The sequence below is a fragment of the Anabas testudineus genome, chromosome 13 (assembly GCF_900324465.2).
Source record: "Anabas testudineus chromosome 13, fAnaTes1.2, whole genome shotgun sequence".
Taxonomy (NCBI): Eukaryota; Metazoa; Chordata; class Actinopteri; order Anabantiformes; family Anabantidae; genus Anabas; species Anabas testudineus.
In genome coordinates, this window is record NC_046622.1 from 25,713,200 (window position 1) to 25,728,054 (window position 14,855).

A 14,855-nucleotide genomic window follows, 5' to 3' on the forward strand; every position below is an offset into this window, starting at 1 on the left:
TGTCTGTTTTGAGAACAGTGGTAATGAGGCAAAACAATTTCCCTCTGGGATCAATAAAGTTTTTTGAATCTTTTGAATCTAATCAGGGAGGGGGATTCAGATCTCGGCAACTCAGAGTTGCCAAATATTGCACCCCCTCCCTTTTTAACTGTAACACACGTTATAACCAAATGCTGTCATTTGTTCATCTTTTAAGCTGACAGTGAAAATTCACAAAAGTGTGAGTGGCTCAAATCATACCGAAGTTTGCAAATCCTGTTATTATAAGCAGATATTTTATTAGATTGAGCTTGACTTGACAAAGTATGACACACTGATAACATTCATACATTCAACGAACCACAATAAAAACCTTCATTAACCACAACACTACTAATCTGCTATACCATTTTTAATAAGGCAAAGATTTTACCCACACAAACAATGTTTTTAGACATGAATCAATGAAAGCTACCGTTTTAGAGGGAAGCCCGACATAGAAATACTACGATACTTGATCATTACGTTTAGCCTAATAAAGCTGCCGCAGAAGCAACATTTATAAACTAGCATGGACGTATAATCCGTTAACATCTCCAACATAGATCAAATTGATTTTACACCGTTGTTTGTCTAACAAATCATTTGTTCCTGGGTTTACGTTCACCTGTGCGCGCTCCCGCTTGGTGATCTCGGCAGGCATGCAGAACTCGGCATAACACCGGCCCAATATGGCGGCGACGTACTATTCAGCGGTCAATGAAAATGTTTTGACTACTATCCTAATTGTGCAGCAGCCAGGCTGTAGCTTATGCATGTGTCCAGAAGGGGTAGCTGGTTTAGCACCTTTGTAGTGTATGGTAAAGCTTCAGATGTGCACTAGGGGCAGCCAGCTTTTAAGGTGGTCTGCGGCTTCTGTTCCACACGAGCCAAGCTGCACCCATTATTAAGGAGGAACCAGCGGTGCACCCTTTGCTGTACTGGAGAACAGTGAGTTTTTTTGTTCTATAGTTATAGTTTACTTAGACAAAGCATTTTAATAGCAGGCAGCAGAGTTGAGGCAGGCAGTCGGTTGGGCTGACAAAACCGTTTTCAGAGGTTTCCAGTTTGTTTGTTTACTACACAAAAAATAAGGGTAAAGAACTAAGGCTGACTTTAGCCAATTAGGCTAGTTAGCTAACGTTAGCTGTAGCGGATTGCTCATTTGAAAATTAAATAAAATCGCAATGAATTGTTGCTGGGTTTTGTCTTCAGAAACGTCATCTTTCGTGGAATAAACAGAAACATTAGTTATCAACGCTAAAGGTAACGTTATCTCTGCCTACCAAACAGTAGCTCAGTTGGCTAATGTAGCTAATGTAGTTATTTTAGCTAACTTGGTCTTGGTTTGCTTTTTGTCCCCCTTATCCCCATTAGTAGTTGGATTGCTCCTTCTTAGTTAGTCTGCCAGATGTTAACATCGTCACTTTAACAGAAATGGAAGAGCGATTTAACAGTTATGGATCATTTCGTTTTAATATTCTCCATTACCTAATGTATTTTAATGTTCCCTATTCCTGGTTATGACGGTAGAACATAACGTTAAGTTCGTGTACTAAAGCTGAAACAGTCTGCTTAATGGTAAAAGTAACATTTAATCACTGGAACACACATTTTTGGAAAACTGTTTATATGTTAATATTTACAAACCAACTTGATTTTAACGTTAGATTTTGCGCAAGATAGTGTCAAATGATTCAGTGTCACAGTCATGCTGTTTCGAGAGAGTTACCAGATCACTGGACTTACACGATTTAATCTGTTGATTGCAGTTCTAAACGATTACACTTGATTTCACCAACTTGTTTTACGACCATAACTGACAGCTCTGACATTGCTAATTTAAACATTCTTAACAGCTGACTGACATTTGAGACTGGACACTACAGAATCTGCACCCACTGTTACTTAAGGCAGTAAGAGACATTTTTTTTGTTTGTTTGGGATTCCAGATAAGAACCAGCAATGTGTTTGTGGCTGTTTGACGCAGTGACAGTCTCACTCTCAAAACCAGGAATGTATTTTTGTCATGCCAAGCACCTCCAGTGGTCCCCTGCAGTATAACAATATTGGAGTTGGTCCATATTTTGAGTTGTAAGTCCATTCACAGACAGTACAGTTGCAACAACTTGAGACAGTGTTTAGAGGTGTAATGAAATAAGCATGTTATTGTTTTGTAATTTAAGTTATGAGTTTTTTATGGTGTTCCATTGTCATTCATAGAAACAAACTTGAAATATATGATGAGCCAGATCATACTGGAGAGCAGACTGCTATAATAATAATTCATACTTCATTCAATACATACTAATTGTGGATAGGCAGATGCATTTGAGGCATTTAGGGTTCAGTGTCTTTTAAGATAATACTTTATTTATCCCACAATGGGGAAATTCCTTTGTCTACAGCAGCAATGTGACATTAAATAGGACAGCAGTATAGAAGAACATCTTTAACTTACACGACAATTAAATTAAAATTAAAATTCACACCAAACAACGATACCAGTATAAGATCAAAACGACAGAAACAACAACAGGAACAACGAATGAAATACACCGTGTAGGTACATATCGTGTTATTACTGTAGTGCTGTGTTGTAAAGTCTGATGGCTGTGGGGAGGAATGACCTGCGGTAGCGCTCCTTCTTGCACTGTGGGTGTAACAGTCTCGCGCTGAAGGAGCTGGTCAGAGCCTCTACAGTTTGGTGCAGGGGGTGGGAGGGGTTATCCATGATGGATGTTAGTTAAGCCAACATCCTCCTGTCTGCCACCTCCTCAATGGACTCCAGTGTGCAGCCCAGGACAGAGCCAGTCTTAACCAGTTTGTTAATTCTCTTCCTGTCTCTGCCTGTACTTCCCCTGCCCAGCACACAACTCCTTAAAGGACTACTGAGGCCACCACAGTGTCATAAAAAGTCCTTAGCAGCTGTCTGCACAAACCACAAGACCTCAGTCTCCTCAGCATGTGAAGGTGACTATGGCCCTTCTTGTACAGAGCGTCCGTGTTGCTAGACCAGTCTAGTTTATTGTTAATGTGAACACCAAGGTAAATGTGTCCACAGTCTCAATGTCTGAGCCCTGGATGTTCACTGGTGAGTGTGTTGGAGGGGACCTCCTGAAGTCAAGAACTAGCTCCTTTGTCTTGCTGGTGTTTAGGATGAGGTGGTTATTTTCACACCAGCCCACAAAGTCAGAGATGACCCCCCTGTACTCCTGCTTCCCCCGTATACACAGCCAACAATGACAATGTCATCTGAGAACTTCTCTAGGTGACAGTGGTGGGAGTTGTATTTAAAGTCCAATGTGTAAACAGAGAGAGTGTAAACAGAAAAGGGGAGAGCACAGTCCCTTGAGGTGCCCCTGTGTTGCAGACTACCACATCAGACACACAGTCACGCAGCCTCACAAACTGGCCTGTCTGTGAGGTAGTTGATGGTCCAAGCAGCCAGATGTTGGTCCACGCTTGCCACCTCCAGCTTCCTCCTCAGCAGTGATGGCTGGATGGTGTTGAAAGCACTGGAGAAATAAAAAAACATGACTCTCACAGTGCTCCCAGTGGACTCCAGGTGAGACAGGGCCTGATGCTGCAGTAGATGATGGCATCATCCACCCTGATGCCTGATCAATATGCAAACTGCAGGGGGTCCAGTGCTGAGCTCACCTGGGTGCGGAGGTGGCTGAGGACGTTCATCTCTATAGCCTTCATCAGGTGGGAGGTTAAGGCGACGGGTATGAAGTGGTTCGGCTCCTTAGGACTAGGTACTTTTGGAACTGGAACCAGGCAGGAAGTCCTCCAGAGTACTGGTACTTTCTCCATGCTGATGCTCTTGTTAAATATGGACAGGACCACCTCACAGAACTGGTCTGCACACTCCCTGAGGAGCCTGGAGCTGATGTTGTCAGGGCCTGTTGCCTTCCTGGCCTTTGTCCTCCTTAACTCCCTCCTAACCTGGCTCAGAGTGAGGCAGAGGGGGGTGGGCGGTGGCTGGTCTGGAGTCCCATTGTTGCGTGTGGAGGAAGGGCAGAGTGGACTGCTTGGTGCTGAGGTGTGAATAGCTGCAGCTGGGAGGAGATGCCTGGACTAGAAAGGTGTGGAGAGGGGGCCATGTGGGTGGAGACTGGGGGCTGGGCAGAATCAAATCTGTTAAAAAAACAGGTTCAGTTCATTTGCCCAAGCTTGGTCACCTGTGACCTGGCGACCATTTCTAGCCTCACCAAGGCCTGAGATGTGTTTTAGACCTCTCCACACATCACGGACATTGTTCTGTTCCAGGTGATGCTCCAGCTTCTTCCTGTAGCTGTCTTTGCACCTTCTGATTTTGTATTTTAAATCCCTCTGTACTCTGCGCAGTTCCTCCTTGTCCCCCGAGAGAAAGGCCCTATTCTTCTCATTTAGTAGGGCCTTCAGCTCAGGAGTGACCCAGGGCTTTTTGTTGGAGAAACATCGCACTGTCTTTGTTGGCACAGTGTTTTCCACACAAAAATGTATATAGTCCGTGATGCAGTGTGTGAGATCTTCAATGTCCTCCCCATGTGGACTGCAGAGAGCATCCCAGTCTGTGGTGTTAAAACAGTCCCTTAGTTAGCTCTGTTGCCTCCTCAGTCCAGATCTTCACCGTCTTAACCTGTGGTGTCTGCTGTTTCACCACTGAAGTGTAATGAGTACTTTAAGCAGGGGAGAGATGAACCTGGTTGTGGACAGAGGGTCCTAAAGGGGGGAGGGGGGCAGAAGTATATGCATTCTTGACGTTAGCATATAGAAGGTCCAGAGTTTTATTGTCCCTGTGTGGCAGTTTATATACGGTGAAGTTGGACAGGGTGGCGGAGAGGGGGGTGCAGGCATGGTTAAATTCCCCAGAGATCAGAATCAGGGCCTGTGGGTGTTGTGTGTGCAGCTCAGACATGGTGCTGTGCACACGCTCACATGCAACAGCGGCGTCGACCAACGGAAGGATGTAAACGGTGACTACCAGTTTCAATGGGAGAACTCCCGTGGAAGGTAGTACGGCCGAACGCTGACTGCCACCAGTTCAATGTCCCTGCTACAGTGTTGTTCTTTAACAGTGATGTTGTTCGGGTTACACTATCTGTCGCCACCTTTCTTCTTTCTGCTCTGCGCCACGCTCTGGTCTGCCTGCAGCAGCATGAATCCGTTAACAGAGACCACAGAGTTTGGTGTGTCTTGGTTAAGCCACATCTTGGTGAAACGCAGCAGGGTGCTCTCCCGGTACACGCGCTGCAGACGCATAAGCGTCGTTAGCTCATCCAGCTTGTTAGAGAGAGCGCGGACGTTTCCCATGATAACGGATGGTACATATGGCTTGTACCTCCGTCTTCTCTCCCGGCGTGTAACTCCAGCTCTGCAGCCTCGTCGTTTTCTCCATATCTCTGGCTTTTCAGCATGGAGAAACTCGGCTCGGCTAAGAGCTAACAGCTGGTCTCAAGTGTAAACAATGGAACTGCATCCCAAAGGGTCCCCTGAGGCAGGCTCAAAAAGTTGAAAGAAGATAATAAAGTGCAAAAGTAATGAAGTTTGTGCTCTTTGTGGCAGTACTCCATATGGATTTATATAAAAAGCAAAAAACACAAATAGGGTGGAAGAAAATATTAGAAAATGCAAAGAAAAAAACACAAAAGGACAGAACTGCTGAGACTTGCGGCGTCATAGCGACCGGGGGGAAAGGGGGGAAACCAGGAGTCAAACCACCAATCCTGGTATTTGTCGGCGACTGCCTTACCAACTGACCCCCAGTGACCCTTTGACAATTCTTTCAGCAGCCAATTTGTATGGTCTGGGCTATACATTGGTATGGCCTAATATCCCTATTAACTTCCTTAAGTTCTCAAGTTAATGCTAGCCTTACTGGGCTTCACACCTTCAAAATGCACCATGAAAATCTGAAAGATAACATGAGAGATATCCATCAAAGCTATAACCAGTAATACAAGTAACATACGAGTAATGCAAATATTAATTTTACCAATTGAATAGTGTAGACCGTGAATATCTGTAATTTTTATGTTGACTCATAAAAATGTAACACAGTAAATGTCAAGGTAATACTAAAATGAGTATAATTGAAAACACACAATACCAAACATAAAATCTCGTAAATGCAGCAGTTAGCACTAGCTAAAAGGAAAGCTCTTAGCTGAATGTTTTGTACTCCGAGTTTAGTTTAGTATCTGAACTTACAGGCCATTACCAATTTACCTAAATTATTTTTCACATACACACTATAATTTTTACCCTCTATGCAGCAGAACAGGTTACCTGCATTTTACATTTCTTTCTTTCTACATTTTCTAATTTGTTTAATGCACAGTTATATCTGTACGCAGCCATGGCAGTCATCTATGTATAAATAAAGTAATAAACATGATTGTCATTCCTACTCTGTACATACCTTATTGTGTCACAGTTCAAATACTTCTGAGACTAGTGGTTGTTGTTTCATTTATTTAAAGAATCTTGCAGATTCTTTAAATAAGGTATAGTTATGATCAAGTCATATGTCTGTTTTATTTAGTATGTGTTTTTGACACAGTTTGCCTTTGTCTTTTTTTACAGGGGATTTGTTACTGTTGCTCACAACAAAACCACCTGAGTTGTGAAGCAGATGAGGAAAATAGAGCTACATTGCACAAAATAATTTAGAAGTTTGTTTTTCAACATGTTCAATCTGATGAAAAAGGATAAGGAGCGGGAAGGGAGTAGGAAGGAAAAGAAGGATAAAAAGGAAAGGATGTCTGCAGCAGAGCTGCGCAGTCTGGAAGAGATGAGCATGCGGCGTGGTTTTTTCAACCTGAAGAGGGAGGCTAAGCGTGAGTCGAAGAATAAACTGGAGATTTCCAGCCCTATTCCCATCAAAGTGGCCAGCAGCAATGAGCTCACCCTCACAGACATTGAATCGGATGGTTTGAGCAACAGAAGCAGTGTGGTTCTGGATGACCAACTTAGCTTGACCAGCTCCATAGATGACCTGAAAGGTGAGGGTGGAGGAGGACAGGATGGACATCGTAGCTCAGTACGCGATCGTGTGGCTCACTTTGGTTCGCTTGCCAAGCAGAATTCTTCGCAGGTGGGTCAGATGATGAAACGCTTCTCATTTTCCCAGAGGAGCAAAGAGGAAAGCCCTTCAGAAAGCTCCACACCCTCAGGCCAAAACTCTGCTGTCCCATCCCCTCAGATAGAGAGCAAAGTTTTCAGCATGCTACACAAGCATAGCCTCAAGCACTATCCTGGAGAACTAGCCACCAAAAAAGTCTGCATCCCTGAAGTGGTAGACAAGACCTTCCCTGCACATCTGCAGTTGCCGGCTGTGATTGTACCTAATGCACCAGAAACACGTGAGTTGGAGCTCCAACGGCGCAACACTGGGGACTTTGGATTTTCTTTGCGTCGCACTACTATGCTCGATCGCAAGCCTGATGGAGGAGTGTACAGGCGTGTGGTCCACTTCGCTGAGCCGGGTGCTGGCACTAAGGACCTGGCTCTAGGGTTGGTGCCAGGTGACAGACTGGTGGAAATAAATGGACAAAACGTGGAGAACAAGATCCGGGATGAGATAGTGGAGATGATACGTCAGTCTGGAGACACTGTGAGGCTGAAGGTGCAGGCAATCTTGGAGTTGAGCGAGCTAAGCCGCTGCTGGCTGAGGAACACTGAGGTCCTGCGCAGGGAGGCCAGACATGTAAGCAGCTTGTTTAGTTTCTATGTCTAAATAGAAAAGTCACTGTTCTCTGGGTTCAGTGGTGCTCTATTTTGGCTGCCTGTCATTCAGTCAGTCAGTCAACAGTCAGTTATGTTGTTTCTAAGATATCATCTATAAATTCCTGATCATGATATGAGAGCTGATTCTGGCTGATGCCAATAGAGTTAATGTTTTCTGCTCTGTATAATTGTACCTTTTATGAGTTTAGAGCTTCAAAACTTAAGGAATCTGAAGAAATGTGGTTCTCTGAGTGACCAGTCTTACCTTTTTTGGGGGGAGGTGGAGGGGGGATTGGGGTTTGTTCGGGCCACAACAATTTAAGCAGCTACATATTAATAGATTATTTACAGCACTGTGAGAGACACACAGTCAGCACTTCTTGCGTCTTTACTGCGCAAACTGTCTTACTGTATTTTCCTGCACTATAAGGCGCACCGCATTATAAGGCGCACCTTTAATGAATGGCCTACTTTAAAACTTTTTTCATATATAAGGCGCACTGCATTATAAGGCGCATAGAATAGACGCTACAGTAGAGGCTGGCGTTACGTTATGCAACATTAGATGGAGCTGCACTAAAGGAAATGTAAACAAAACAGTCAGAGTGTCAGGAGTTAGTAGGACCAATAATAAGGCCAAAGGAATCTACTCAGTTCAATGCGTTTATTGCCGCACACAAACAAAACTACAGCGCAAGCATCAGCTGAGCAGTCTTTTCTTTAGAAAAACACAAAAGGAGTCAATATTAATACCTGGTGAAATCAAAGTCCTTGAAACATAGATAATCCAAATCCAATAGGAAATCCAAAATAATCCAACGAAAAACACCGGCATTCAACAAAACACAAACCGGGAAAAAGTATCACAGTCCATACTCCAAAGCAATAATCCGTGTAGTAGAATCCTCAGCCATCGAGTACTTTAAGTCCTCCACACTAGTTTGTCATGAGTTTGTCGGGTGCACAATGGGAACAATCAATCGCTTTGACGTATTTTCTCCGTCGGTAAATTAAGCTAGTTTGCACAGTAAAACCAACTGGTTCATGTATATGCTGAGTGTGCTTCATACGTTTGTGCCTTGGAAAGCATTTGTCTTTGTAAGTATTAACATGTTTATTGTCATTAGAAGTTTGTTAGTTGTTACCTGTTACATGTGATAAATTACGTGTGCCTGTTATTGTAAGTAGCTTCATTCAAGTCAAGCTAGCGTGTGCGAGTGTAACACACCAAACATGTAACGATGTGTATTATTTGTTTTAGTTTCTTTCAGTTACATAAAGAAAAGATAGGAGTTTGTCCTCCAACTGTAGCCATCTCGCTTTGTTCCCTCTGAAACTCTGTTTAGTCTTCTTTACTTGGCCATCTTGTTGCTGCCTCCACTTCTGCACCATTAATAAACGTCTATTCCCGTGTTCTACTGCATGACTGACTCAATATTGATCCATATATAGGGCGCACCAGATTATAAGGCGCACTGTCGGCTTTTGAGAAAATTTAAGACTTTGAGGTGCGCCTTATAGTGCGGAAAATACAGTAATTAAAGGAAAACCTGGTGAAAACTGACTATACAGACGGACTATTTCCTACTTTACTATGTATATCCCTTGGACTTTCTCCTGCTGTGTGCTGCATGTGTGAATGCACAAGTTTGTGCAATAACCGGACCTGATCTTTTGTAGATAGTTCGGAGTGCATCTGTGAAAATGGCTCTAGTCAAATTGAAAGATTCTTTGGACAGACACTGCCTGTACAGAGCACCTAAACTGCTTTCGTTGACATTTGTATTATGTATGGGGTTCAGTATCTTGCCCAAGGACACTTTGGCATGTGACATGGCAGCTTGAAATCAAACCACCAATCCTGTGATTGGCAGACAACTGTTCTACCTATTGAGCCACAGCCATCCCCATTGTGTTATTATTGTGTTTTATTATGTACTTAATGAGAACCTCCAAATGTTTTAGCAGAATGGAGACTGAAGTGTGAGGGAGACCAGTGGTTAAAAAAGCAAGAAGCCATCTTCACTTGTCTAAACAGGCTGACAGAAAACAATGGGAAATAGGCCTCTACTTTTACATCTCACTCTGGTATTTGAGGAATCTGCTTTGCAGCTAATAGGCCACTTCCTGACCTTTCCCCTGAGATTCTCTGATGAAGGAAGAGGAATTAGGTTTTGAGGCAGAGGGCTGCTGGACGAGGGAGATACTTGATGTCTGTACTTGTGTTTCGTAAAGAGTTTTCTAAAATTAGTTTAAGTCCACACTGACTTAAACAGATGTACCTTAGGTTCAGGAAATATGGGCTTAAAACTGTTTAATAACATTTTACAATATTTCTGCCATAATATGATGGCATGAAACTATTTTTGGCCACATTCTTGAGACTCCTGCAAATTCAAATTCAAATAAGAACCCTGACCCGTGTACCTAAAAGTAGAATCTGAATGAGTTATTTTTGAAATATTATTCATAGCATGTTGTCTCTAGGATCCATCTTTTATAAGTCTTTGTCAACAATGGCATTATGTCTTTGGCTCAGACTTTACTTATTTTATAATTAAGAGAACCACCAGTAAACTGCTCCCTCCTAGTTAGTGGGAGAGCCGACAGCCACGATATTTTCCTGTTAATAGAGTGTGTGTGGTTTGTGCTTAAGGTGGTAGAATAAATTTGATTCACATTTCTACTTGTTGGTTGGGGTTTCTAACACCCTACAAATCCCAAATGTTTGATTCACCAAATGTGATTAGTTGCTGAATATTTTACGAAAAGAGGAAGCTCTCTGAATGAGCTCTTCCTCCTGCATGCAAGCTTGACCTTCCTCAGTATTTGTTGTTTGTATGTTCATGTGAGATGCTGATGGTATAGCACGTATGAAACATGTCATTGCGCAGCTAAATCTATGATATTATGATATGACAAATAATGGGGAGGATATATTGTGGACGCCATGACCTAACCCAACCCAACTGAATAAGATTGTCCTCCAGTATTATCCTATATTTTGCCTCATTCATCTTACCCTCTACCTTAACAAGCCTTCCAGGGCTGCTGAAAAGCAACCCCACAGCATGATGCTGCCACCACCAGTGGGGATGGTGTGTTTGTGGTGATGTGCAGTGTTTGGTGTGCGCCAAACATAGCGTCACCATTTTGGTCTCATCAGATCAAAGAACCCTCTTTCACTTCACCATGGAGTCTTTCACATGCCTATTGGTGAACTCAACTTGTGATTTAACATGAGTTTTCTTCAACAGTGGCTTTCTCCTTGCCACTCTCTCATAAAGCTTTCACTGGTGAAGAACCCGGGCAACAGTTGTTGTATGTACAGTCTCTCTACAGTCTCCTTCTTGTACGATAACTCCGTTTGTGTGGACTGCCTGTTCTAGGCAGATTTAGACATATGCTATATTCCTTCCATTTCTCGATGATGGATTTCACTGAACTCCAGGGGATGTTCTGCCTTGAAGATTTTTTTGTATCCGTCTCCTGACTTATGCTTTTCAGGTACTGAAAAGCATAAGTCAGGAGACGTTCTCTGAGTTGCTGGGAGTGTTCTTTTGTCTTCATGGTGTAACGGCAGTCAGGAACACTGATTTACCAGTGAATGGACTTTCCAGACACAAGTGTCTTTATACTGCAATCACTTGAGACACATTCACTGCATCCAGGTGATCCCCATTGTCAGATTTTGTCGTTACTGACACAAAATAGAATGAGAACTATGTCAACAGACGAGATGAACACAGAGTAGAAGTTGTAGCTCTTTACCTAACATATTTCTGTCATCATAAATAATCTGCGGTACTTCCAGCAATAACTACAGCTTCTATGTAAACTTGCAGCAAAACCCACAGAGCCCTTCTCTTTTTCAAAAGTTGGCTACTCTCCTTTTAAAAGACAAAACAACTTAAATTTCAGATATCTGTGTTTTAAACTCGCTTATTTGTATTCAGTAACCTTGGGTTAATTATTTCCTTTCTTATCTATATATTGATTTTACTGAACAAAGGAAACATCTTTATATGATCAGGTTGCATTCAGCATTCACCTGTCAAAGATATTCAACTATTCTCACATGAAACAAAGTCCAATCTCTCCTCTGAGATTTTCAAACCTGTTTGGTCAACGGCTTGGTCAGAATATCTGCTTTCATATCCTTTGGACAATACTGTAGTTTTATTTGTCCATTTTGCACACATTCATGGATGTAGTGATATCGAATATCTATGTGTTTAGTCCTGGAGTGATCCACTGGATTTTTTTGCAATTGCAATGGCACTTTGGTTGTCTTTCAGGATCATTGTGAGTGTTTCCTCCACTCCAAGATCACATAGTAAATGTCTCAGCCAAACTCCTTCTTGAGCAGCTTGACTAAGTGCAACATACTCAGCTTCTGCTGTTGAGAGTGCAACTGTTGCCTGTTTCTTGCTGAGTCAGCTCACCGCTCCTCCACTCAGTTGAAACATGTTGCCTGTTGTTGAGCGTCGGTCATCTTGGTCACCAGCCCAGTCCGCATCTGAAAATCCAATTAAAGATCCAGAGTCTGACCGCTCGTATTTCAGGGCAAGATTCACTGTCCCTTTCAAGTATCGAAATATCCTCTTCACAGCAGTCAGATGACCAGTATTGGGATCTGCTTTGAATTTTGACACAACATTCACAGCTTGAGCTATGTCTGGTCATGTGGCTATTGAAGCATACAGCAGACTTCCCACCATTGACTGATAGTTTTGTTGGTGTACTTGTTTACTAACACCATCATTTTTTTCAGTTTCACATTGGTCTCAGCAGGAGTTGCTACAGGATTAGCATTTTCCATCCCGTATTTCTTAAGCATGGCTTCAATATAGTTCTTCTGATGTAGAAAGACACAGTTCTTCTGTTTGTCTTGGACCACAGGGATGCCCAGGATGTAGGACAGCTTACCCATGTCTTTCATCTTGTAGCGCTTCTTGAGAGCTGCTTTCAGCTCGTTCATTCTCTCAGTCGACTCTGTTATAAGAATGAGATCATCGACGTAAACTGCAAGGATCTCAAGCTCTTGTCTTGATCTCACAAACGCACAGGGATCTGATGTGCTCTGTTTAAAACCAAGTTCTATCATGAACTCTGTGAAGGCTTTGCTCCAGCAATGAGGAGATTGCTTCAGTCCAGATCGATGATAGTGTTCCTGTCCTGGTTTGATGTATCCTTCTGGTTGCTCCATATAGATTTCTTCTTCCAGGTGTCCATTTAGAAATGCAGTTACAACATCCATCGGATTTACATGTAGATTGTTTTGATTTGCAAAAGATAGTAGTGCGCGAATAGAGCTGAAACACAACACTGGTGAAAATGTCTCATCATAGTCGGCACCATACAGCTGTGAGTAGCCTTTGGCTACAAGTCTGCACTTGTATCTCTCCACTTGTCCATCACTATGATGCTTGACTTTGAACACCCACCTTGAACCTACAGCTTTTCTATCTTTTGGTAAATCCCATTCATTGAAAATGACATCCTGACGGATTAAAATCCTCCTTTTCTCTTCATCTTATAGGCGATAACCCTTAGCAGTGCTTGCATAGCCTACAAAACGAAGCTTCTCTTCTCATCTGGAATATATGCATAAGCAATGCATCCGAAACCCTCATGTGACTCATGTCAGGTTTTCTTTCCACACCATCTCTCATAGGGTGCTTTAGGACCGATGTAGGCAGCCTGTTCTGACAGCATCATCTAGCTGCTTCAACTAATGTCCTGTTTTTTCTCTCTGCAACACCATTTTTCTGTGGTGAGGAACAGTCACTTAATGTTGGATGCCTTGAGCTTTCAAATATTCTTGAAACTTTCTTGATGTGTACTCGCCCCCATTGTCTGTTCTGAGTCTTTTAACAGCTTGTCCACACTGTCCATTTGTGAATGTTCTTTCAAGTTCTTTGAATTTAACACCTCATTCTTGTGTTTCAGGAAGTACACTTTGCAGCATCTGGAATAATCATCAATAAAAGTCACAAAATATTTTGCTCCACCAAGAGATTCAGTCTGCATGGGACCACAGACATCACTATGAATCAGCTGCGTTCTGTGTTTGGAACGAATCCCTCCAATCGACTTGTGTAGCTGTTTAGACAGTTTGCCTTCCACACATGCCTCACAGAAAGAAACCTCGGTTTCTGTGGAGAAGTCCACTCCATTCACCAGATCTTTCAGTTCTTTTAACTTGGTAGTGTGACCCAGCCGCTGGTGCCATAAGCTGGTTGCTACTGATAAATGGTCTGCACTTATATAGCGCTTTACACTGCGTCTCATTGACCCATTCACACGCACAAGCACACACACACACCGATGGTAGAGCTGCTATGCAGCTGACCTGACCTCAACTGCTCAACTTATTGAGCCACATCACAGCAGACGTTCTCAAGCCAGTTTACATTGCAAGGTTTAAGACCTTACAGAGAATAATTATACAAAAAATGATACAGAAAACCCAACAATCCCATTTGAGCAAGCTTTAGGCTTGCTCAAATGGTGGAGAGGAAAAACTTCCTCTAGAGGGGAAAAAACCTCCAGCAGAACCAGGCTCATAATGGGCGGCCATCTGCCTCAACCGGTTGAGGTGAGTGGAAAGAGAAGACGGAAAAGAACGGCAGGCAACAAAAACAACAACAAGCAGCAAGAACATTGGGCAGGTCAGGATTCTGGAGATGTACAGCTCCAGGCTGAGGATACCTGCAGACAAGTACAGAGAGAGGGAGACAGAGAGGAGGAAACACAACTACAGGAGAGAGAAGACACAAAGTTAATGACATGAAATGGTGGCATTTGCATTGATATAGGAGAAAGGAGAGAGGAGAGGAGCTCAGTTTAACAATAGAGTTCCCCCAGCAGACTAACCTATATCAGCATAACTAAGAGATGGTTCAGAGTCACCTGATCCATCTCTAACTATAAGCTTTATAAAAAAGGAAAGTTTTAAGTCTAGTCTTAAATGTGGAGGGGGTGTCTGCCTTCCGAACCTGAACTGGGGGCTGGTTCCACAGGAGAGGGGCTTGATAGCTAAAGGCTCTGCCTCCCATTCTACGTTTGGAAACTCTAGGAACCACAAGTAGACCTGCAGTCTGAGAACTGAGAGTTCT

General features: G+C 42.9%; 1 protein-coding gene across 5 annotated transcripts in view; it reads left to right on the plus strand.

Moving 5' to 3' along the window:
* The first annotated feature begins 711 nt into the window (after positions 1 to 711).
* The window catches only part of myo18ab (myosin XVIIIAb), a 145,847-nt gene continuing 131,703 nt past the window's right edge, over positions 712 to 14,855 (plus strand). For 4 of the 5 annotated variants that reach the window (XR_003299023.1, XM_026364021.1, XM_026364045.1 and 1 more), the window contains exons 1-2: positions 712 to 969; positions 6,592 to 7,714. Coding sequence is in view for 4 of the 5 variants with exons in the window: in XM_026364021.1 (XP_026219806.1) it covers positions 6,695 to 7,714 (1,020 nt within the window). In the remaining variant the exon portion in view is untranslated. Of the gene's footprint in view, positions 970 to 1,140; positions 1,285 to 6,591; positions 7,715 to 14,855 lie in introns of those variants that run through there. The other variant, XM_026364029.1, reaches the window with a different exon arrangement.